Here is a 24,641-nt window from a genome sequence, read left to right on the forward strand (position 1 = left end):
AGAGAGGTCTGTAGATTAGTTAGGAGTGGAGCTCCGTAGAGAAGGGAGGGGATGAGAAATGAAGTAGAGAGGGTGATTCTGGTAGCAGGTGTAAGGTAATGATTTTGTCGGTAAAGCATACCTAGTTTTTGATGGGTTTTCTTGATATTTAATTGTAGGTGGGAGTTGAATTTGAGCTGGTTATCAATTTGGACCCCAAGTAACTTGGTCTCTGACACCAGTTCCAGGGGTAGATTATTTTGTCTAGAGATGTGGAATGTGTTTATATTGAAAGAAGTTGCCTTAGAGGGGGTGAATAACATTAATTTGGTTTTAAAGGTATTGAGTGCTAGATGATTCCTTTTCATCCATTGCTCAGTTGTTGTAAAAGCATCTTGAGTCAGTTTTAGGAGTGAGGGGATAGAGGTGGCAGCGCAGATAATAGCAGAATCATCGGCATATTGGATGATGTCTGAGAATGGGATAGAGTTGTGGAAATCATTTATAAATATATTGAAGAGAAGGGGACTCAGTATAGAGCCCTGGGGTACCCCAGTAGGAGTATTTAGAAATGAGGAGGTGGCCTTTTTCCATTTGACTGCTTGAGACCTGTTAGATAAGTAGCTGGAGAACCAGTTCAAGGAGGAGGGAGATAGGTTAAGTTTAGTTAGTAGCAGGCTGTGAGAGAGTGTCAAAGGCCTTAGAGAGGTCGAGTAGTAGGGTAGGAACAATTTGGCCAGAGTCGCGGGCTTTATTTACAGTTTCAAGGAAGGAGAGGAGGGCGGTCATAGTGCTATGATGTGGTCTGAATCCATGTGTGGGAGTTAGTAGGTGATTATCTAAGAGATGTGGAAGGAGTTGTAGTTGGATACGCTTTTCTAGGAGTTTAGAGATGGGGACAGAATAGCGATGGGGCGGAAATTAGTAACATTGTTGTTGTTGCCACCTTTATGTAGAGGTATGATAAAGGCCCTTTTCCAGACTTGGGGTACTATACATTCTTGGATAGAGCGGTTGATTAAAATGCTAATAGGGTAAGCGATTGCTTCAGCAGCTTTGCTAAGAAAGTAAGAAGGGATGTTATCAGGAGCATTGGTGCATGGCTTCAGTTTCATAAGGAGTTTCTTTATAGTAGAAGTGGGTATAGGTTTAAATGAGAAAAAAGGAGTGTGAAGAGGGAGAATTAGGGGCAGATGAAGCTGATGAAGTAGTAGGAGTAGGAGGAGTGGAGGGATGGGAGTTAGTAGATGGGAATGAGGAAGTAGTAGCAGTAGGGTAGAGAGATGGTTGGGGATGGTAAGGGAGTTTTGGAGAATGTAGTGGTGTTAGAGAAAGATGAGGTTAATTTGGAAATGGATTCAATGAAAAGAGTTAAATTGGGTAGCCAAGTCTTGGTCAGGAGCGTTTGGGTCTGGGGTAGGGGTATCTGGTTTGCTGGGGTTAAGTAGAGTAGAGATACCTTTCCAAAATTTCTGAGGGTTTGATTTTATTATTGTTTTGAAGTGTGGAAAAGTAGTTTTATCGGTCGAAGATTATGAGCTTTTTTACCTTATTTCGAAGTATTTTATATTCATTGTAATAAAAGGACAGGATTACAATATTTTCAGAAGCTCATTACATTTTATTGCAGACCAGTGTCTTATAGCAGTGTCTGTGTGTTAGTACACTTGTAGTTGGGTGGCTTTAATGGTATATGGAAAATAAGCATTGCTACCTTACTTAAAAGCCAAGCCCTGCAACAACTAGCTCCACACTGAAGTCAAAACACAATAGCTCTGGTGGGTAAATGTACTCTGTAGTAATCAAAAAAGGCAAATGTTTAAAATAACTACAGCTTATGTGCAAACACAATAGGTAGTGATGAAACAATGCTCTGCTAAAAATGCTTTAATGCTTCACATTGCTGAGCTGCAGATCAGTTGTCACTGGCTACCAGGATTTCACCCACTTCAGCTCAAGCACTGTGCCGTTCAGTGCAACCTTCCCAGAACTAATTCAAGTCTGACCAGAATTATTTGGTGTGTGTATAAGAGGGAGGTAGCATACCCCTCAGCTGCCCAGATTTTTGCCCCATATTCCTCCTAAAACGGATTGACGTTGCTAAATGAGACATTTCAGTTTTAGATGTCATGTCATTTAGAAAAATGCATACTAACACAAATCCTGTTACTCTTGCAATTTTCTAAGTTTCTGAGAGCCATATTTATAATCTATCCCTATTTATTTTAGGCTTTGTCCAGATTTCTTGCACTAAGGTTGAGGCCTTGAGGGGTGTGGTATGTTTGTGAGAGAGAGAGAAAGTGGAATGCCGAAGTTAGAGTTAGCAGGTGGAATTTTCAAGTGCATTTTCAAGGAACTGTGAGTTTTAAGGGAAGCTAAGTTCACTGCTGCTCATGCCAAGTCTATTTACAATGTGCAACTGTTTTGTTTAGCAAATGGTATCTCTGTTGTGGTATAAAGTTTTAAAGCTATGTTAGTAGCACCACAAGTAGAATACTTGCATCTTAATGTAAAGGCTTGAGGTTCTATTCCTACAGCATATACATTTGTATGCTGCAGTCCTCAGGATGTCCTCCTTTGGATGAGATGCCTAATAACTATGAACCTGGTTTTCAGCTTGTCATCCATTTTCTATTGCAATATACCAGCTTACCATTTTTTTAATTTAACATAGGCAATTTATTCTTTGACGGCAGCAGGCACTGAATTTGTAGATGAAACACTGAAATGTACAGTTGTTTTCTAGCAACAACATCTTCATTAGTTTCAGATATCTTTAATGTGGAATTATTCAGATTACTTTTACTTCAGCAGAGACACTCAAACAAGTGCTGCTGTATAATACAAGGGATATAATTCAATTATATATTATAATTAATACAATCAGGTAAATCAAATAACTTTTGCATGGCCCTAATGGTATGCAAGGAGCCTATTGCTTGAAAACAGTTCAAAGGTAAATAACCTGCCACTGGCCAGATGCATTTTCTTTGAATGTGGGTTTCAATGCTGTTTCATTGAATGTGAGTTTCAAAAGTAGAGAAGCTTTAATGCCAAGTCTGTTTTCATTGTAAGACTACTGCTTTGTTTAGGTTTAGTAAATGTCTCAGTGTTTGGGCTATAATGTTTGAAATAAAAGTTGTAAATTAAATCCAACTGCCTGTAATCATTGTAGAACTAAAGCATAAAACAGTATGCACACAGATTTGAACAGTGTCTACAGTAAATGGGGAGAAATAGCCAAGTAATGGGACACTGGAATGGCTGTGCAGGCGGGGCTTGGGGTGGGTGGACTTGGGCGGGGCTGTGTTGGCAGGGGGCGGGGTGAGCTATGCGGGTGGGGCTCTGGGTTTGCACCCCCCTGCAAAAAATCCTGCGGGCTCCCTTGCTAGTTATCTATTTGTAATTTAGTCTCCTTCCCCTTGGAAACTCGATTTTTGTTAGAGAGTTTTCCCCTCCCCCTTTTGCTTTCTTCAAGGTAGCCATTTTTAGTTAGAGGCTAATCCTTGTTCTTCAATATTTATATAGTAGTTTTTTATTAGAAATTGTTGTATATCAGTAGGTTTATTTACTATTTTCTTAGATATATAGTGTGTGTGTGTGCTGTTAGGGTGTGGTAACTTGTGTTGAGTGCGTGTGTTTTACTGGTTACCCACTTCCCTTCTGTTGCTTTTTTTCTGCGATTGATATTTCCTTTTACAGGAATGTCTAAAGATACGAAAGTATCTGGATTCAAGAAGTGTGACTCATGCTATCAGAAGATGTCACTGACAGATGGTCACACTTCCTGTGTCTACTGTTTGGGTGCCCTACACCTGCAGGACTCTTGTTTGGTGTGCAAAGCCTTTAGTCCAAGAGTCCTGCAGGAGCATAGGAGTAAGCTAATCCTTAGGGGTTTGCTCAAACCTGAAGGGTCACCAGCTAAGGCCCAGCCAGTGAAACCCTCTAAGCCAACGAAGCTGTCGGCTCCCAGTTCAGAGCAGTCGTCGGGTGTGGCGTCTGCTTCAACTTCGGTTCCGTCTGGAACCGAAGTACCTGTCTCCCAGTTGGCCCCCACTCTGGTGTCGGAACCATCAGGGAGCTGAAAATGCTCTAGATCTCCATCGCTAGAGTCATTACACTCTGCTCCGGGGTCGCCTCTGTTACAATCGGAGCGAAGTCACTGATCCCACTCTTCTCGGTCTTCTAGACTATCTGACCACGATGTGGAGAGAGTGGTGAGCAGGCTTCTAAAATCGCAGGCCCTGGCTAAAATGTTATCCAGCCCCCCTCATCGGGGTTTGGCTCCGCCCATCTCTGCAGTAGTTACTCCTTCAACTCACCCCTTGAGTTCGGAGCCGGAGCTTGTTGGGGTTTGGATCGTGGAATTGTCTGTGCCAATACCTACCCTTTCAATTCTGTCGTCGGCTCCGATCTCTTCCATGGTGCCGTCCTTGGAGGGATCTGGGTGCCGGGACTTCCTCGTCGGCTCCGAGGGGGTGAGTGGAATCAGACCCTTGTCTGACCCCATTCTCCCTCTCGGAGCTTTGGCGCAGGTGAGTTCAGCTCCTACATCAGATACGAAGCCATCTCTCTCGGTGCCGGGAAGGATTCTGGTCTCTTCGGAGCCGGAGCCTTCTCCACTATCAGGAAGGGGAGCCTTCGAGATCATGAGGAGTGTGCTGGCCTCTGAGTCAGCCCCACGATCAGCCTCATCGCCCCCCCCCCACATGGTGCCTGTGTCTGCCTCTGCCCCTCTTCCAGACCCCAAGCATGGGGAACAAGCGCTCCAGGGCACCCCATTGGGTGTATCTTCCTCTTCCGAGGCCTCAACTGATCATTCAGTGGAGCTCCCTGAAAGAGGAAATGCAAGAGGAAGCATGTTGACTCCCCTGAGTCTGTCACTTCAGATGCCGACTTAGAGGATTCAGAAGGGTCCCCAAGATCCCCCTCTGAAGATGTCTCATTCTCAGACATCCTTGAGATACTTAGGCAGAGGGGGAACTGGACTACCCTTAACCCTTCCGAGGATGAGTCGGTATTCCTGGACGCGTTTGGTTCCCGAGCCTCCACCTCCTGGGTGTCTCCGCCTTTCGATCCACTGATGTTGGTGGTGGCTCGGAAGGCGTGGTCAGCCCCAGACACAGTGGAACCAACCCTCGAAGACCCACAAAATTTATTACTGCACCACAGGACAAGCAATTTCTGGCAAAGGGTGTTCCCATTGATGCCATGGTGGTAGCAGCGGCCACAAAAAAGGAGTTGGCTGAAACTTCTTCATCTGTCCATCCCCCTAATAAGGAATCTAGGACGATGGACAGATATGGGAAGCAGATGTTTACCTTCTCCATGAGGTCACTGAACTACTTGTGCCCCTTTACCCGCCTTCAAAGGGATCTCCTTAAAGAGCTAGGAGATACCCTTCAAGATCCATCAGCTGCGGGAGCCCAGGATAAGGTTGCCTCCCAGCTGGCGACTCTTAATTTGGTAGTAAACTCCTCCATGTGGCTCATCTCTTATGCAGCCAATGGTGCAAGTAGGGCCGCAGGCACAGGCGTGGCCTTGAGGAGGCATGCTTGGATGCGGTTATGTAACTTTGCGGAACCCTTCAGGGCGTCTTTCACCAACACCCCCTTTGATGTTTCTGCTCTTTTTGGATCACAGGTGAAGGATACCCTTACCAGGTGTGAGCAGGAAGGCAAGACTCTCTCTGCTGTGGGAGTCCGTTTTTCCACTCCTTCTAGACCGTATCCCAAAGGTCAGAAGAGTGGGAAGATGTGGTTCCGGAAACCCCAGGGAGCTGTGCCTGACACACGTGGTGAGTTCCCCTCCAGGGGCAGAGGAGGGAACAACAATAGACACCATCCTCGGGGCAGAGGGGGTCCGCAAAATCAGGGCAACAGAGAATCTTTCTCTGACAAGCCCTTCCAGCATCCCTGAGGTGCTGCCTGGCTGTCCACCTTCGGAGGCAGTCGGGGGAAGATTATCACTGTACCCAAAAGCCTGGCAAAGTATAACACAAGACAAATGGGTACTGTCTATCATATCCGAAGGCTACAAAATCCCCTTCTTTTGCACCCCCTACATTCCCAACAAATCCCTTCCAGATGTTCCACCCAATCTAAGGGATCAAGCAGTTCAAGAAATGTCAAAACTGCTAAGAAAAAGAGTCATCCAGCCAGTCCCAGCAGACCAGCAAGGATCAGGAATTTACTCAAGGTTCTTTTTGGTACCAAAAAAGCCAGGGGACTAGAGACTCATTCTGGATCTCAGCAGACTAAACAGGTCTGTTCAAAGAATGAAGTTCCAGATTGTCACGCTACAGTCCATTTTACCCTTTCTGGGTCAGGACAATTGGATGGGCTCCATAGATCTTCAGGATGCGTACTATGATATCAAAATGGACAGACACTCCAGAAGATTCCTCCACTTCCGGCTGGGAGCCAGTCATTATCAGTTCAGAGCTCTGCCCTTTGGCCTCACCACAGCCCCCAGGGTGTTCACCAAATGTTTGGCAGTAGTTACCACTCACCTGAGACAGCAAGGATTTCAGGTGTTTTGATATCTAGATGACTGGCTCCTTACTGCTACCACCAGACATCACCTGCTGCGAGCCAGAGACTACACCATCCAAACTTGCTCCAAACTAGGTATCACAATAAATTTCAAAAAGTCTGCATTGTCACCTTGTCAATCTATTACCTTTATAGGCACAAACTTAAATACAAAGGACATGTCAGCGAGACTTCCATTAGACAGAGTGTTAGACATTCGCCGACATGTGCAGGTCTTATTAGGAAGCAAAAAAATTCAGGCCAGATTCGTCCTAAAAACCTTGGGTTTCATGGCAGCGGCTATCATACTAGTCCCCCTTGCTCGTTTTCATATGAGGATTCTTCAGTGGATGCTGTTCACCCAATGGTCTTTCCAGCAACTTCCAATGTCTCACATGATAATGATCACACAGACATGCAAAAACCAACTTGCTTGGTGGATGGTTTCCCCGTCAGTACCCCAGGGCAGACCATTTGCTCTTCCTCCTCCAGTGGCTACGGTGACCATGGATGCCTCCCTGATCGGGTGAGGGAGGGCATTTTCAGGGCAGAACAGTCCAAGGCACCTGGCAGCCTCACGAGTACCATCTGCATATCAATGTCTTGGAGATGAGGGCCGTGCTTTTGGCGTTGCAAGCTCTTCAGAACTCTCTTTCCACTGGGACCATTGCAATTCAAACAGACAATATGTCGGTAGTGTGGTACATCAACAAGCAGGGCGGAACCAGGTCCTACTCCCTATGTCAAGAAGCACTCAGACTCTGGCAGTGGGCGATCTCTTCCCAATGGTTTCTGATAGCAGCGCACATCCTTGGGAAGTCCAGCGTTATAGCGGACAGGCTGAGCAGAGCAATTCTCATGCCTCACGAGTGATCTCTCAATCAGACAGTGGCGGACCAAATCTTCCGCAAATGGGGTCAGCCTTGCTGCGACCTTTTTGCCACCCCCTTCAACAGCAAGTGCAACAATTTCTTCTCTCTCCTCCCTCTTCCCGGACACTCCCCCAGAGATGCTCTAGTTCACAATTGGCCTCAGGGACTTCTTTATGCATTCCCTCCATTTCCCCTGATTCCCAAACTAATACAGAAAGCTACCACATTGGGATGCAAGATGATCCTCATTGCCCCTTACTGGCCTCGACAAATTTGGTTCCCATTCCTGCATCATCACCTTCTGGAGCAGCCCTGGACCCTGGACCCAGTTCCAGACCTCCTGATCCATCAATCGGGTGGGCTGCACCAATCTCTTCAATCTTTCCAGCTCACTGCTTGGTTGCTCCACTTCCAACCTTAGCCAGGCTTCCGAACATCTCCCACTCGGTGTGTGAAATCATCTTATCATCACATGTCTACCACTAGAAAGACTTATGCTAGTAAGTGGAAATGTTTCTCTTTCTGGGCAGAGGCTAGAAATATAGATCCCTTTTCAGCCCCTGTGCACCATATTTTGGATTTTTTAGCGGAACGTTTTCATGCTGGATCTTCTTCTGCCACGATTAGAGTTCAATTAGCTGCAATTTCAAACTTTCATACAGGTCTATCGGATACTAGTATTATGTCCCATAAGCTTTGCAAAGCTTTTCTCAAAGGCGCTACTTTACTCAGGCCCCCAGTGAGAGATTCTCAATCTCCGTGGGATCTAAATTTGATTTTAGCTTCCCTGATATTGCCTCCCCTTTGAACCTGCAGCTTCTTGTTCTTTGAAGTTTCTTTCTTGGAAAACCCTTCTTCTGGTTGCAATTACTTCAGCCAGAAGAGTTTCTGAGCTTCAGGCTCTTTGTGTTCGCCCTCCTTATCTAGTTTTCCACAATGATAGAGTTTCTCTCAGGACTAATCCTTCCTTCCTTCCAAAGGTTTCTTCTGACAATAATTTGAATCAGTCTATTGATCTCCCTGTGTTTTTTCCAAATTATTCCAACAAGGCAGAGTACAAATTGCATCAGTTGGATGTTCATAGACAGTTACGTTTTACTTGCATAGAACTAAGCAAATCAGAAAATCAGACCAACTGTTCCTGTCCTATGCTGAGGGTAAACAAGGTCTACCTGTGTCGAAAGTAACCTCATCTAGGTGGTTGACATATATTATTACATTGATATATCAGCTAAGGAATAAAGAGCTTCCTGCTAAACCATACGTTCACTCCACTAGAGCTCTAGCTACTTCAGTGGCTTTTCAGGCAAGATTGCCAATGGAAACTATTTGTGTGGCAGCTACATGGGCCAATCCTCATACCTTCATTTCACATTATAAGCTGGACGTGGCCTCCAGGAGCAGAGCTGATTTTGGTTCCTCTGTTCTGAAGAGTCTGTTCCAATGAGCCACCCAAGATTGAGGTGCTAGGGACACTGTCCCAACCAGCAAGAATGAAGGCGAGATAGACAACTTAACATTAAGAAGTTATGTACCTACCGTAACGTTCCATGTTAGTTGTCTTCTTCTCGCCTTCTTTCTTGCATCCCACCCTCCATCCCCCTATCCTAGTAGACTGAGAAGAGTTCCTTATGTTTTTTTTTCACTGGCTGAGTCTTCTCTGGCTATTCCTTCTGACTAGTAGTCTCTCCAGTAGGATTTATGCATTCTAGGATAGGATTCCTGTATTATTATGTCTGCAGTTAGACTTACCAAACGAGATCTGGGTATCTAGCACCAGGCATCATGGGATATAGGGGGGGCCTCAAGCCAGTAAGCAGCTCTCGAGCTTTTGAAGATGGCCGAGTTGGAGCCGAAGATCAGCTCCAAACCCAACCAGCAAGAAAAAAGGGAGAAGAAGACAACTAACATGGAATGTTATAGTAGGTACATAACTTCTATTTCCTTCTATGCACAGATTTACCACAGCAAGCATTTACAGGAATTTAAATGTCAGTTAAATTTGTGCTTGTGGGGGCGTGCATATGTTATACTGTTTTTAATGTAAATATGCGTCTGTAGTACAGATTTGTTTCTGTTTACTCTTTTAGTGACACCAATGAAGTAGACATTCCACCAAACACTCGAGTGGGCACAAAACGCTACATGGCGCCAGAGGTACTGGAGGAGAGTCTGAACCGGAATCATTTTCAGTCATATATTTTGGCAGATATGTACAGCTTTGGCCTAATCCTCTGGGAGATTGCACGGAGATGTGTGTCAGGAGGTAAAAAGCAAGAAACATTAAATAGATCTTTTTAATTATTTTACAAAATATTAATGTCAGCCTTGCTCTGACAATAATCTGCAGTTTTACAAAATAGAATCCCTATTCTTTTTGCCATGTGTGCCAAAGAGGTCCAGCAAAGATATAAATACATTCATCAAATTCAACAATGACATTTTTGATTTAATCATTGTGTGTTTGTGTGTGTGTGTGTGTATGGTTGTGTTTGTGTGTGTGTGTGTGTGAGTGTGTGTGTGTGTGTGTGTGTGTGTGTGTGTGTGTGTGTGTGTGTGTGTGTGTGTGCGTGCGTGTGTGTATTTTCTGTGTCTTCATAAGGATGCCTTAAAGTAACATTATTAGGAATTCAAAAAATATTTAAAGGATGATTCCACCAAAATATCAAATTTTACTTTTCAAAAATTGTTTTTCTTTCCCTTTAAGTCTGAGAGGGTAACATAAAGATGAAACATAATTTAATAATTTTTCCATTTGTTTTTATGCTGAACTTGTTGCTGTTTGGCTTTTTACAAAATTTCATCTCTTTAAAAAATCTCTAGATACTTGGGTAAGTTCTGTGGCCTTTACTTTTGTAATGGAGTCTGTGTTATAATTTGGCCCTAATGTAGTTTTGTCTAAACTGTTGAATTATATTTGTCTCATTATCTGTAAAGCAAGACTGGGTGGCCACGGTTGTGCAGCGGTTAGCATTGCCACCTCACAGCAAGAGGTTCGCCGGTTCAATTCTCGGCTGGGGTGCCTTCTGTGGAGTCTGCATGTCCTCCCTGTCGTCGTGTGGGTTTCCTCCGGGTGCTCCGGTTTTCTCCCAAAGACATGCTGTAGGTGGATTGGACACTCTAAATTGGTCTTAGGTGTGAGTGTGTGCGTGTGTGTGTGTGCCTTCTGTGGAAGGTTGGGTGTTGGGCTGGCATCTCGACACTGTAAAACTCCACTGCTAATCATGAGCAGACAGGTGATCCACTGTGGTGACCCCTAACCAGGAAAAAGCCGAAAGAAGAAGATCTGTAAAGCAAGACTGATGTATCTCAAACAAGTATTACCACGACAAAACATAGCACAAAAGAGTTAATACACATTTAAATACCTAAATTTAAGTATCAGCCACTTATAACCAGCATCACACCTTAAATAAATAATGTGGCCTGGGGGCACACTGTTGAATTAAAAAAAAAAAAATTGAAAAAAATCAAATTTTTCATATTAGTTTTCTAGTATGAATGAATAAGACTATTTGATCCACATGTCATGTTTCTTTCTCATCAAATATTAGTTGTGCTTTTATTTACTCAAGATGGAGAAGAGTCAAATAGAAGACAAAGCTTATATTACTCCTAGTTTTATATCAGCATTTGATTTTTGAAATGTCTTCATATGCTAATTTCTGTAATATAATAATGTAATTTCTGCTGTATAATAGATGGCTGCTAATAAAAATCCATGGAAGCAAAATGATTCAAATAGAGCAATGCTGATAGTTGAAATTACAAAATTCTCACTGCAAGCTAGTGTAGGGAAGGCTCACAATAAAGATCCTTTTAATCAACAGGCACTATTTGATGGTTGGCTGTAAAATAAAATCATATAAGGTGATAGACCTCCGTTATGTCATTTTGGGACATAGCAAATTAGAAGATAGTAACAGCCAATTACAGTGATTGAGAGACAGTAGTAATGCATAAAATATGAAGATAATATGAAGAGATTAGAAACAGCCAATTACAGTGATTCAGAGACAGTAGTAATGCATAAAAGATGAAGATAATATGAAGAGATTAGTAACAGCCAATTGCAGTGATTCAGAGACAGTACTAATGCATAAAAGATGAAGATAATATGAAGAGATTAGTAACAGCCAATTACAGTGATTCAGAGACAGTAGTAATGCATAAAAGGTGAAGATAATATGAAGAGATTAGTAACAGCCAATTACAGTGATTCAGAGACAGTAGTAATGCATAAAAAATGATGATAATATGAAGAGATTAGTAACAGCCAATTACAGTGATTCAGAGACAGTAGTAATGCATAAAAGATGAAGATAATATGAAGAGATTAGTAACAGCCAATTACACTGATTCAGAGACAGTAGTAATGCATAAAAGATGAAGATAATATGAAGAGATTAGTAACAGCCAATTACAGTGATTCAGAGACAGTAGTAATGCATAAAAGATGAAGATAATATGGAGAGATTAGTAACAGCCAATTACAGTGATTCAGAGACAGTAGTAATGCATAAAAGATGAAGATAATATGAAGAGATTAGTAACAGCCAATTACAGTGATTCAGAGACAGTAGTAATGCATAAAAGATGAAGATAATATGGAGAGATTAGTAACAGCCAATTACAGTGATTCAGAGACAGTAGTAATGCATAAAAGATGAAGATAATATGAAGAGATTAGTAACAGCCAATTACAGTGATTCAGAAACAGTAGTAATGCATAAAAGATGAAGATAATATGAAGAGATTAGTAACAGCCAATTACAGTGATTCAGAGACAGTAGTAATGCATAAAAGATGAAGATAATATGGAGAGATCAGTAATTCAGAGACAGTAGTAATGCATAAAAGATGAAGATAATATGGAGAGATTAGTAACAGCCAATTACAGTGATTCAGAGACAGTAGTAATGCATAAAAGATGAAGATAATATGAAAAGATTAGTAACAGCCAATTACAGTGATTCAGAGACAGTAGTAATGTATAAAAGATGAAGATAATATGAAGAGATTAGTAACAGCCAATTACAGTGATTCAGAGACAGTAGTAATGCATAAAAGATGAAGATAATATGAAGAGATTAGTAACAGCCAATTACAGTGATTCAGAGACAGTAGTAATGCATAAAAGATGAAGATAATATGGAGAGATTAGTAACAGCCAATTACAGTGATTCAGAGACAGTAGTAATGCATAAAAGATGAAGATAATATGAAGAGATTAGTAACAGCCAATTACATTGATTCAGAGACAGTAGTAATGCATAAAAGATGAAGATAATATGAAGAGATTAGTAACAGCCAATTACAGTGATTCAGAGACAGTAGTAATGCATAAAAGATGAAGATAATATGAAGAGATTAGTAACAGCCAATTACAGTGATTCAGAGACAGTAGTAATGCATAAAAGATGAAGATAATATGAAGAGATTAGTAACAGCCAATTACAGTGATTCAGAGACAGTAGTAATGCATAAAAGATGAAGATAATATGAAGAGATTAGTAACAGCCAATTACAGTGATTCAGAGACAGTAGTAATGCATAAAAGATGAATATAATATGGAGAGATTAGTAACAGCCAATTACAGTGATTCAGAGACAGTAGTAATGCATAAAAGATGAAGATAATATGAAGAGATTAGTAACAGCCAATTACAGTGATTCAGAGACAGTAGTAATGCATAAAAGATGAAGATAATATGAAGAGATTAGTAACAGCCAATTACAGTGATTCAGAGACAGTAGTAATGAATAAAAGATGAAGATAATATGGAGAGATATTTTTTTCAGTTTCAAGGTGTGGCCATCCTTTAGCTGCCTCTTCTTTTTCTGTACATATTTATGCAATTAGGCTAGCAGCCTAAACCTTTAACAATGTCATATAGTTATGAATCTCCATGTACTTCACAGATTAATCTGTTTATATCACAGTAGGTTGCTGCCTTATTGCCTCATTTATTAGCAGCGACAGCAGTCAGACATCGATTCAATTAATTATTCCAGCAAATGCTTTTTTCCGAGAATGGTAAAGCAAACACAGGTATGAACTATATTACCTCTGTTGTTTTTCAGATTATGTCCATCAACAACATCTTCCGTTGATGGTCTTCAACTGTTTGCCTCCCTTTTTTACCCTTCTTCTCAGTAATTCTACTCTAATAATAATAGTAATAATAATAATAACATCACCAGTGTACATATATTACTCATTCCAGTTCGTGCGTACAGTTTAGCTGTAGGGGAAAAGGCCTTCACAAAAAAAATCACACCAGCTTGTTGGAAAGACATATCACAAGATTTTAGAAAATCAAAAATCTTTTTACTGTTTAAAAAACAACCCAAGGACCAGCCCAAAGATCAACATGAATATTAGTTCATTCATCATGGCTAAATCATCTAGATATCAGCATTTTATTAAAATGTTGTAAATACTGCTGTAATAACTAAAGCTCTATAGCTCTGCAATTGTATATGCTTTTTCCTTGAAAGTTGTTGCACATCAAATACTGCTATCCTTTCTATTCTACCTTCAGCTGTATATCCACTGTGTAATGTATCTCTTCTTACAAGTATTGGTAACTTATGTTTCAGATCATGACTGAAAACATTCTACACACCATCGACCTTCCTCGCTAGCTAATATCAGTAAATACAAATGTATACTTCCACACTGATAAAGTAAGCATTGTCATTTTTAACATACATTATGACTCCATTCTGAAGCATCCAGAAAGACCAAATCTGCAATATAAAGTCTTAAATCACACAGATTACAAATACTATTAAGGAAATTAATTTAACATGGCACAATAAGACTTTCTTTTATTCTCCATATTACATACATGTAATATATATTTGAATATAATTGAAACAGTTTCATATAAAAGGTGTCTAGTGTCACTTTATGTATGAGTGCAAGTAATTTAAAACTGGTACACTGATGATGAATATTAGGGTTTACTTGAATCACTAAACATTATGAAAAAGTGCTTTTAAGTTCTTTAATATGAAACTATTGCATCTAAAATATATAATTAGTCCATACTATTATATTTGATAAAGAATACTTTGCTTTTTTAGTCAAATAATCCTGCAGTCTGTGTAGCATATCCACATGTTTTAATCATCAAGTCACTTCAGCCACCTATAGATCCCCAGGCCACCAGTTTCCCATAATTCTTTGAGCCAGAATGTAATCCCATAACTTGCATACCTCATCCACCTCTTCCCGTCTCATTTGTTTCTGTTCCCCCATCACATTCATATGTTTACTTAGCGATATTTTTCTGTACTTATTACTATCTGTTGTACAGCATAAAGGCACTGTAAGATCGGTTACCCTGTGAATTGTCTTTTTTGTAGGTGTTATGTTTTTGTCACACAAATCTTGAATGAGGGTTTATAAATGAATGGAAGACTGAGTTAAACAACTGTTTTCAAAACCATGCATTACTTCAAAAAGTGAAGTCAGAATACAAAACATAAAGGAAGTGAAGCCTCTGTGAAGAAGGCAGTGCAGTTAAAACAGTAGAGGGCAAACATTCAAAATTAATATCCTTACAGAGGATATTGTCACTAAATTTCTAAATAATAAAGTTTCTGCAAATGTGAATTTAGCATGTTAGCCTACCTTCTGTTTTCCTCCAGGCAAAAGAAATTCCAGTATGCATGAGAATCGTTACCTGTTCCAAGTAACAGCCGCTGAATTCCACTGATTAAAGTTAGTGTTATAAATTATGTTAGTAATCAAAAAAGTAATATGTGTGTTATTTAGACAAAAGTGAGGAGATCTGACCAGTTTTCTAGTTTAATATACTTCTGTGGTAAATTATCACTACACTTCTCATAATTAGCAACTTCTTCAAAAGTTCACATTAGCTTTTCACCCTCTAATTTGTTATCTTTCTAAGTACAGAAAACCAGGCAACATGTGTATTAACTTAAATATGAACAAACCACTGTAATGAGACTAGTAGGATGTAAGACCCTATTTTGTTTATGCAAGCACTCCCTGTACAATCATGTTTATGCAGGCAGTTGCTGTACAATCATGTTTATGCAAACACTCACGGTACAGTCATGTTTATGTAGGCAGTCCCTGTACAACTATGTTTATGCAGGCAGTCCCTGCACAATCATGTTTATGCAGGCAGTCCCTGTACAATCATGTTTATGCAAACACTCATGGTACAATCATGTTTATGCAGGCAGTCCCTGTACAATCATGTTTATGAAGTCACTCCCTGTACAATCATGTTTATGCAGGCAGTTGCTGTACAATCATGTTTATGCAGGCAGTCCCTGTACAATCATGTTTATGCAGGCAGTCCCTGTACAATCATGTTTATGCAAACACTCACTGTACAATCATGTTTATGCAGGCAGTCCCTGTACAATCATGTTTATGAAGGCACTCCCTGTACAATCATGTTTATGCAGGCAGTTGCTGTACAATCATGTTTATGCAGGCAGTCCCTGTACAATCATGTTTATGCAGGCAGTCCCTGTACAATCATGTTTATGCAGGCAGTCCCTCTACAGTCCATCCTGCCATTCTTTACCTATTCCTACAGCTGCTGACTAACATGCTATAATATTCTCCAGCAGACTGATCTAGAGCCTGACCAGCATTTCTGTGACATATGCCCTTTTCCATCAAACAAGTCTTTCCCTTTCCATGTTTCACATTCCGTGTCTCTAATGCTCATTCTTTTTCTTGTTATCTTATCTTCCTCCCCCAATATGGTGACAGTAATATGAGTCCACATAATATTATTCTCCCCATCTCATTTGTATTCTCCATCGAATGTGCATGGCATAAACCTTCTGTATTCTATCACCATTATTATAGTGGACACCCCTGACACTGCCTCCAATGTGGTGAAGTCCATTTCTTTGTAGTGACTTTTGCCATTATTTTGGGTGTGACATTGTCAGTGCACCGCCCATAAAACAATTACATCAGCATTGTGTCTACACCCTCTGCATGCAGACTAGCATACTACTTGCACTACTAAGATCATGAATGACATATGGTCCCAGATAATTTTCTCCTTATATTCTTCTGTGTTATTGACATATGTATGTACAATAAGAAAGAAAGAAAAGCTAACAAGAAAAACACGTTTACACATAATTAAACTTTCCTTTTTAATTATCTAGTTTTAAAAACTGAAGAAAAATGGGTTTAGAACATGGCAGGAAGACATTTTTCCTAGCAATCATTATGTATTTGTAATCAAAAATGTATCTAGTCTTAAGTGTTTTAGAACTACTGTCTTTATTCCACTTCAGATGTTCTGTTTTTTTTTTTTTTTACCTGTTGAAATTTCATTTACAATGTGTGTGATATAATTGCAGAGTTCAAATGCTTATACAGATATAACCATTTGTAATTTTAAGGCACAGACCAGGGGAAGTTGGTTCAGCTAATGCCCAAGCATATTGAAAAAGTTCCACATCTGAATATTATATTATTTGTTTTCAGTATGTCTCAACTTTCCCTTTTCAGTACTTCTTACCATATTGGACTTTGCAGAAATATCCCCATACAGTCATCCTCTTACTGCTAATGTTTACCTAGTTATTTATTTAGTATTTCAAAACCAGACAGATTGGTCCAGAGATACTTTTCATCTACAACCAAAAAGCAAAAACACCAATAATAATATTTAGAGATTTACAATTCACATAGGTAGTAATACACTTTCATACTTTTACAGTCCGAGCTAAACATACATTGAAATTACTTTAGATTATGTATTGCTACAGTTCAAATGTTGAAATGAAATATGTTTGAAATACTAACATAAATTACCAAGGTGAGTACAGAATACAAGTAAGTAAAGTGCATAGTCTCCGAAAAGTTCAATTAAATAGGAAATCTAAGGTAGAAATTTAAAGTTATGTGGTACATATATATTGTGCAAATCTGTGCATTAGTGATGCTTATATTTTCCTGTTTGTTATATTCTTTATACCTGTAGCAATGACACACATTCTGCTCTTTGTTGTAGTATTATATTTGTAATAATGTTTATATTATGTTTGTTTTGTTTACTTTATTTACATAACTGGCCCAGGTTGTACATGAAAAAGGTCTTTGGAGCAGTTCTTTTAACCCATAAGAAAAATAAAACAAAAATAAGTAAAACGCATGAATAAATAAATAAATAACTGGACAGCTCTTATGCACATGCATCTCCATTTACTGACGTGTATATTTCATATGGACCATTTAAACTGCATATGTAGATTCTTTACAAAGTTTTAAATTATATGATCACTATGCTATATAAATCACTCATTTATTATGCCATTCCAATGTAGTTTCAGGTGTACCCATTTAAATGTATACATCTTACAAGGTAGTTCCCTTTAATCCAGCCACTTTATTACTATTCAGAAAACTCGCATCTCTTCAATCCTCCTTTCTACTGGTTTTACTTGTTTTGAAAAGGTGCCAAGTAAAATAAATCTCCTACTAGTCTGTTCAGCATGAAGGCTTCTGTGAGCAGGCTGCTCTTGAATCATGTACTTCACAAAATTACAAAGTTTAATTCATCTCAGTGTCTGGGAAATTATTAACCCTTGCCCAGGCCACCTACCTCATTTCAACAGAAGCCCTTTTCAGTTGCTCAAGACTGCTCCTTTTTAAACTATATTTATGCCCAGTGACATAGTTTGACATTTAGCATTATTATTAAAGGACTTGATATACATAAAAAAATGAATAAATAAATACAGTTTAAAAACTTACTTTATATTGCATTGTTGCAATATCTTAACAAGTGCCAACAGTTGTTCTACTACAAATATATTTGTTAACCCATCACAGAAGCAAAACCTCACATCAGCTACATACTCTAGGGATTAGAAAAGCATGCTGTGAAAGTGACACATATTACATGCTCATTGCATATAAATGGTGTTACAAAAAAAACAGGGATAGGTCATAGGCTAGTTACACAAAATTCAGGACGTATTATCTCACACACACATTTGGTAAGATCTGTATTTGTGCCATGAAACCTTGAAACACTTAAAGCACACACTTGGCTGAGATTGGTAGATGGCACTGCACTCCATAATGTGAGCTAATATCACAAGGTTGTGAATGTTGTACTGCCTCTGCATTCAGCAGTCAAATACCTTTTACAGCTGTGGTGCATCTATACCTGCCAGATTGCAGTTTTCCTGAAGTGCAGTTCCCCAAAACTTCACTGCCTATAATTGTGTTTTGCTCTCTCTCCCCTGGCTAGTACAGCCTTGGAGTTGGTCATGTAAGTAAGAGTTCTATAGTTGCCCCCTCAAGTGGGATTCAGGGGCTTTACCTCAAAATAACAAGTGTTAGTTTCCAGAAATTCTAAATTCAGGAAACTAGACTTTGATAGATTTGCATCCCAAGAAATTTAGACGATCCACCGATAGTACACAGGTTGTAAAATGTATACCGGTCAGTACCTGTGCTATATATGCAAGGCTGGCCATTTTGCACAATGCATCATTTTAGCTAGGCAGTGTTGTTATAGCTGTAACCTGTCTAACAGAGTAAAAACTCTTTTCTTCAAAGATTGATCTTGTGAGCCCAGTAGGTATAAGAATACATCTGTTTCTACCAGCAGATAATCTGGGTTTTGATATTAATTTGTTTTGTTACCACCTGAGACTGTATGGCAGAATGTTCTCAAGTGATATACAGAGTTTCATATTAGTGACATTAGATGAGTAATATAGCTCTGATAAATAGACAAAGATTGTTCCATTACAGTAATTCCTGCTTGATATTTTGTTTGATGCTATTGAAATGTTTTATTTTATCTTTAAATCAATTATAGGGGAACATGTTTTCACATACTTTCAACAACTACATGGAATCATCTTCTACGAGAAAAAAAATTACAAAATGCTCTTGGTAGCTTCAAAAATATGCTTAAAAATCTTCTAGAGGAGTTCATATGTTGTTGTTTTAGAGACACTATATAGCTTGTTGTACAAAAACCACTAGTTCTTATTAACTGTATCTAGGACCTTAATGATAACTTAAATGTAAAAAAAAAATTCTGTATAGTTAAAAAATTTATGTAATTATTTAATGCTACTGTTGCATGTCTGTGCATTAACATAATATTTGTAATACTTGTATAATATGTGTTGTTCAAATGACAATTCTATAACTTCATGCCTGTTTTTCAAGTTTACTTTTCATTACCTATATAGTTTTATCTTATCGGATGGCTTTCCTGTATGTACTATGATCTAAATTTCATTGCATTCCACTTGATGGAGATTTGAGCATGAGAGGTGGGTTTTAGATATTGCGGTGTATTTTGTATAGTTTTGGGCAAGTGTTTACTTACCCTTGCGAAAACTACATGACTCGCAATTTTCATTTTCGTTATTTTCATCTCGAGAAAGTAATGTTTGACATTATGAGTTTTTGGTAATATATATATATCATTGATTCTGTTTCATTAACTGTGAATGAACACTGATTGACAAAAAACATATAAAAAAAGTTCTTCAGCAATTATAATCATCTAAGCAAAAGAACCTAAACCAAGTGATTGCAAGTGTAAATAAATGCATTACATTTACAATCACAGAAAATTACTCAAAACTCTGCCTTTACATGGGGGACATCATACAACACACCATGTACAGACTGTGCATCACACCCGTGGGCATTAAATAAAGTAACCCCATGGTTGCATGAAGCAGGTAAAGAGGAAAGTCTTGAATTATATTATAGTCAAACTGCTTAAGTTCAGCTGTAAAATCATTTGATCACTTTCACCACTGACATAACATTACCAAAAACAAGATTAAAGCACGTATGCCATGACCAAATCAATGGCACCTATGTGTGTGTGTGTGTTTAGGTAAACACACTAATTATAAAACAAATGTGAAAGAACTTAACTGATGGCCCATTTCCTAAGTGCAATAATGCACTCCATGGTAGGTGCTAGTAGAAAATAATGGACTTATCCCTGGAGGCGAGGCCCTCTGCCTGTGATGTCGGGCCTTGCAGCATACAAGGGCACTCAGGTATTTCTCTGTAACACCTACTCTGTCAGGCATTGTTGATTGCCTATAGTATTGACATAAAGAATGCTAGTGCACTAACCATCATCGTTGTAAAGAAGACTTTTTAATGAAAACATGGCTGTTTGCATTTTTCTAATAGTTTCTTTTTTCTGATCAAATGATGTTTACATTTGTTTAACTTATGCTTTTAAATTAATCTTTAGGAAAATACTCTGGAATGTAAGCATGTGTGTAGGATGCTAGAGGAGTGACATTCTCCAGATCAGAGGAGTCTGGCAGTTAAAATGATGTCAATATAAGAAGCCGCTTCATCTAGTCGAGGGTTGATTCCCTGTTTCTATTTCTCTGTAGTATAACTGTGAGACTGAGGAGGTCATTTAACCAGACAGTGTCCTGGAGCAGTTGGGAAATTGTTTTAGACTTTTCATAAGTGTCATGGGCCATATTCCTAGTAACTACCTATGAACCTATATGTTACTGAGTTAAATGTCAGAACAAGTAGGCTATCCTGTGCACATACAGATTCCTTTCTTCAACTAGATATTGAGATGATCAGTTTTATTGTGCTCTTATTCTATGTAGTTATTAAAAAGAAAGATAAAACTTTCTCCAAGTATTAACCATAAAGGATAACCTGGGTTCTTACTTAAATCCACTTACATAGTGTGATGTAAAACCAAAAATGCTTCTGCTAAAAAATTTGATTGGACCCCCTCAAACTAATTGCAGATGCTGAAAAAAAATCCAAGTTCTAGAAAGACATGCAGAAAAGTTAACATAACTATGCAAGTAATTTTTAACATATGTTTGTTTAATTGTTAACTAGGTAAAATAGATGGTTTTGGTCATAGTGCACATAAATTGCCTCGGACACACATATATACATATATGATGTGTGTGTGTAGGAAAGGAATGTCAAAACCAGATCACAGCCCTATGGCTCCTGACTTCCATCTGCACTGTCTGTGACAGGATGTAGGAATGAAATGGTCAACTTTGGGATGGATCTTTAGAGGCTTGATGTCCATGAACATGAAATTTAATCTATACAGTAATTGAAGATCATGGCTCTTTATCCCAAACACTCATTTACTCTCCCTGGTATCAGTGTATTTAATGTAAAAAAAGAAGTCATATTCTGTCTGTAACATTGTCCTAATGAATTCTCCCTCTCGTGGATTAGAGGGAAACATCTTAATGCTACAAATTTTGTTCAACAGGAATCATGGATAGATTGTGATTCAGAGGGAAAACAGCATACAAATCTGAGAAAGTAAAAGTCACAGGAGCCAGATGGCATGCCTCGTGAGATCCTAAAGCAGTGGTGTCACTAGCTTCTTTGTTGAAGTTGTTTACCTCACCGCTGAGGGAGAAAGTGTATTTGCTCAATGCAAAAGACTGCTCAGATGCCCTTTCATAAAGCTAGGGATATATGCCATCCAAGTTGCTACAGAACATGGATTCTGTCTCATTGGTAGGAAGGATTATGGAAACAGTGGGAAAGTTTTTTTTCATTTTTGTAAAATAAAGGGTTACCAAACATCTAAGGCATCTTGTCAAATTAACTTCAGTTTTATGACTAGATCAAGCACATTAGGGAAATGCAATGAATATGCTGTGCCTACATTTTGGTAAGCTATTTGTTTCTGTGCTACCTTGATGGTTACTGGAGAAACTTAGTGGAATGTGGTGGGCCACGTTTGTGACTTGGCTCAAGAATTGATAGAAGATGACAATTCCAGTGGTGATAATGAAGTGTGTTCTTCTGACCAGGAATGATTACTGGGGTGGTAGAAGGGTCAGTAATGGGACCTGTTTAATATACATCAGTCATTACAGTGCTATTGGAAGGAAAGACCACCCTGCCTGCAGATGACATTAAGATATATAATCAAGGGAGACAAAGGTATCAATCTAAAGAAAGATCTTAGGTAAGTTGGAAAAGTTGTCAGAGGTGGCAGTTAAAGTTTAATGAGAAAAACTATGTTACTTCACCTGGGAGGTGGAAATCCAATCAATATTTTATGAAATGGGTAAAGATTTTTTATTTTTATTTATTTTATTTTACATTTGTTGACCGGGCTAGTCTAGCTGGATATATGTCCATTTTCAGTAGAGGCCCGGGGAGAAAAGCTCCACACATAACATAATCAAGACAGTTAGACAAATTGTTAATAAAGACTTACACATAAAAATATACATTTAAATCAACTAGTTAATAAATTTACACTGTTATAGTAGAAAAGGATTTGGTTGTGTTGGCAGTCCATACATTATTAGAATTAATGTGAAATGAAGGCAAATAAGGCAAGCAGAAGACTGAGTTGTATAGTGAGGAGTATTGTTATATGAAAGGCTTGATGCTTTTCTTAATTCCCTTTTCAAAACTGAGCAGAACATTAAATGATGCCCTGATATTTAACATTTTTAACAGGGTATTTATGTACTAGTAGAGTCTGACATCAATAACTGCATACCTTCATTGCAGCATATTAAATTAATTTGAAGCATGAATGCAAAAAAGTAAACAGCTGTCATCTTCCTTATACTTTTTAAATGTAGTTTGGCTAACTTAAAAAAATAAATTAATAAAATTCAACCGAAGAAACTAACTGCAGCAGCAGTTGTGAGGACCTACCATTTCCCTTTGCTTCACTAAATGCAGCTGTCATCCTTAACATGTATGGGAAAATAAAATAAATTTAAAAATCTAACAAAAATAACTACAGTAGCAACAGCAGTTACAACAGCTTTTTCTTTCTCTTTTCCAAACATGGAAAAAAATAAATAATAAAAAAATGAATGCAAGTAACTGTACTACAAAGACCTGCGTGTGTGTGTGTGTGTGTGTGTGTGTGTGTGTGTGTGTGTGTGTGTGTGTGTGTGTGTGTGTGTGTGTGTAGTATTTTGTGTTTTGTGTGTCTGATATTACTGTTGCTATTAGTTATCTGTTCCTTCATTCATATGATCACTATATAACACTGAAGGTATACACAGTCATGAAAGTCATTGCAATTGCTATGCACATTTGTGTTTGTGTGTTTCTATGACTGACTGTGTTTTTGCCTCTGCATCAGTGTGTGTCTGTATGTGTGTTTGTGTGTATGTGGTCAGGGGAGTTGCAGTGTTTTGTGCTGTATTTGACTGATATTACAGTTAATATTGTTTTTGTGTTCCTTTATTCATTTGATCACAGTATCACATTAGAGGTGTACACAGTCACGAAAGAGATTGTAATTGCTGTACACATTTATGATATGTTTCTGTGTATATGTGTAAATATCTGTGGTTTTGCCTCTATTTCTGTGTGTGTGCGTGTGTGTGTGTGTGTGTGTGTGTGTGTGTGTGCATGTGTGTGTGTGCGTGTATTGTTTAGTGGTTCCACTACAGAAAGGGTGTTTAGTACCCTAATATGTATGGTTGTGGTTAGGGTTAGGGTTATCAGATTTGTCTTCCTTATTTGATCACTTTCAATGTAAAGTAAGGTGACAATATATATGGGTGATGACAGTAATATGCTAATTTCAGCACATGACTTCAGGACTGGCAAATGCACTCCACACCATTTTACCTCATGAGCAAATTCTCTAAAATGTGCTTTTAATGAAGGCTGCAATACATAGGCACTGTACACAGATCATATTCAATTACCCACCAAACAAGAAGTTCTACACCAACTATAGGACAGGTCAGTTTACCTGAGAACCAGGTGACCACAGCCAATCCCAAAGACTGATGTATAGCCAGACCCTTGTCTAAGATGGACAAAGTGATACATAACATGATCTTACTCACAAAAGGAAGGATGACCACAGCTACACACCATCCCAGATGTAGGAACAGCCAGGTCCATAACCAGAAATGATGTATGACTACTGGATAACCTTTGAGAAATGAAAATTCAGTTCTCAGACTGAAGGCAAATGGTTTATTACTCCTACATACTTCATGGTCCTAGGATACACATACTGAACCCAACTGAGCCCCAGAGTAAGGGCTGGATTTATTGCTGGATTTGCTTCTTTGTCCTTCACAAGTGACTGATCCAAGCATGAAAGAGCCCCAGAGGTCCTAAGTGAGTGAAAGAACAAAATGCTGTACAAACTACAAAAGTGTTAATGTGATGGCTAAAATCAGACAGCAGTACAACACAGTAAACTAAACTTGCTTAGAGAAATAAGACACTAAGATTTAC

General features: G+C 38.9%; 1 protein-coding gene across 2 annotated transcripts in view; it reads left to right on the forward strand.

Moving 5' to 3' along the window:
- BMPR1B (bone morphogenetic protein receptor type 1B) overlaps positions 1-24,641 on the forward strand; it is a 781,127-nt gene that overhangs the window by 746,241 nt on the left and 10,245 nt on the right. For both annotated transcript variants that reach the window (XM_044061268.1, XM_044061269.1), the window contains exon 9: positions 9,475-9,650. In XM_044061268.1, coding sequence (XP_043917203.1) covers positions 9,475-9,650 — 176 coding nt within the window. The remainder of the gene's footprint in view (positions 1-9,474; positions 9,651-24,641) is intronic.

Source organism: Protopterus annectens, chromosome 2.part0, assembly GCF_019279795.1.
Source record: "Protopterus annectens isolate FY-2018-M chromosome 2.part0, PAN1.0, whole genome shotgun sequence".
NCBI classification, from domain to species: Eukaryota; Metazoa; Chordata; order Ceratodontiformes; family Protopteridae; genus Protopterus; species Protopterus annectens.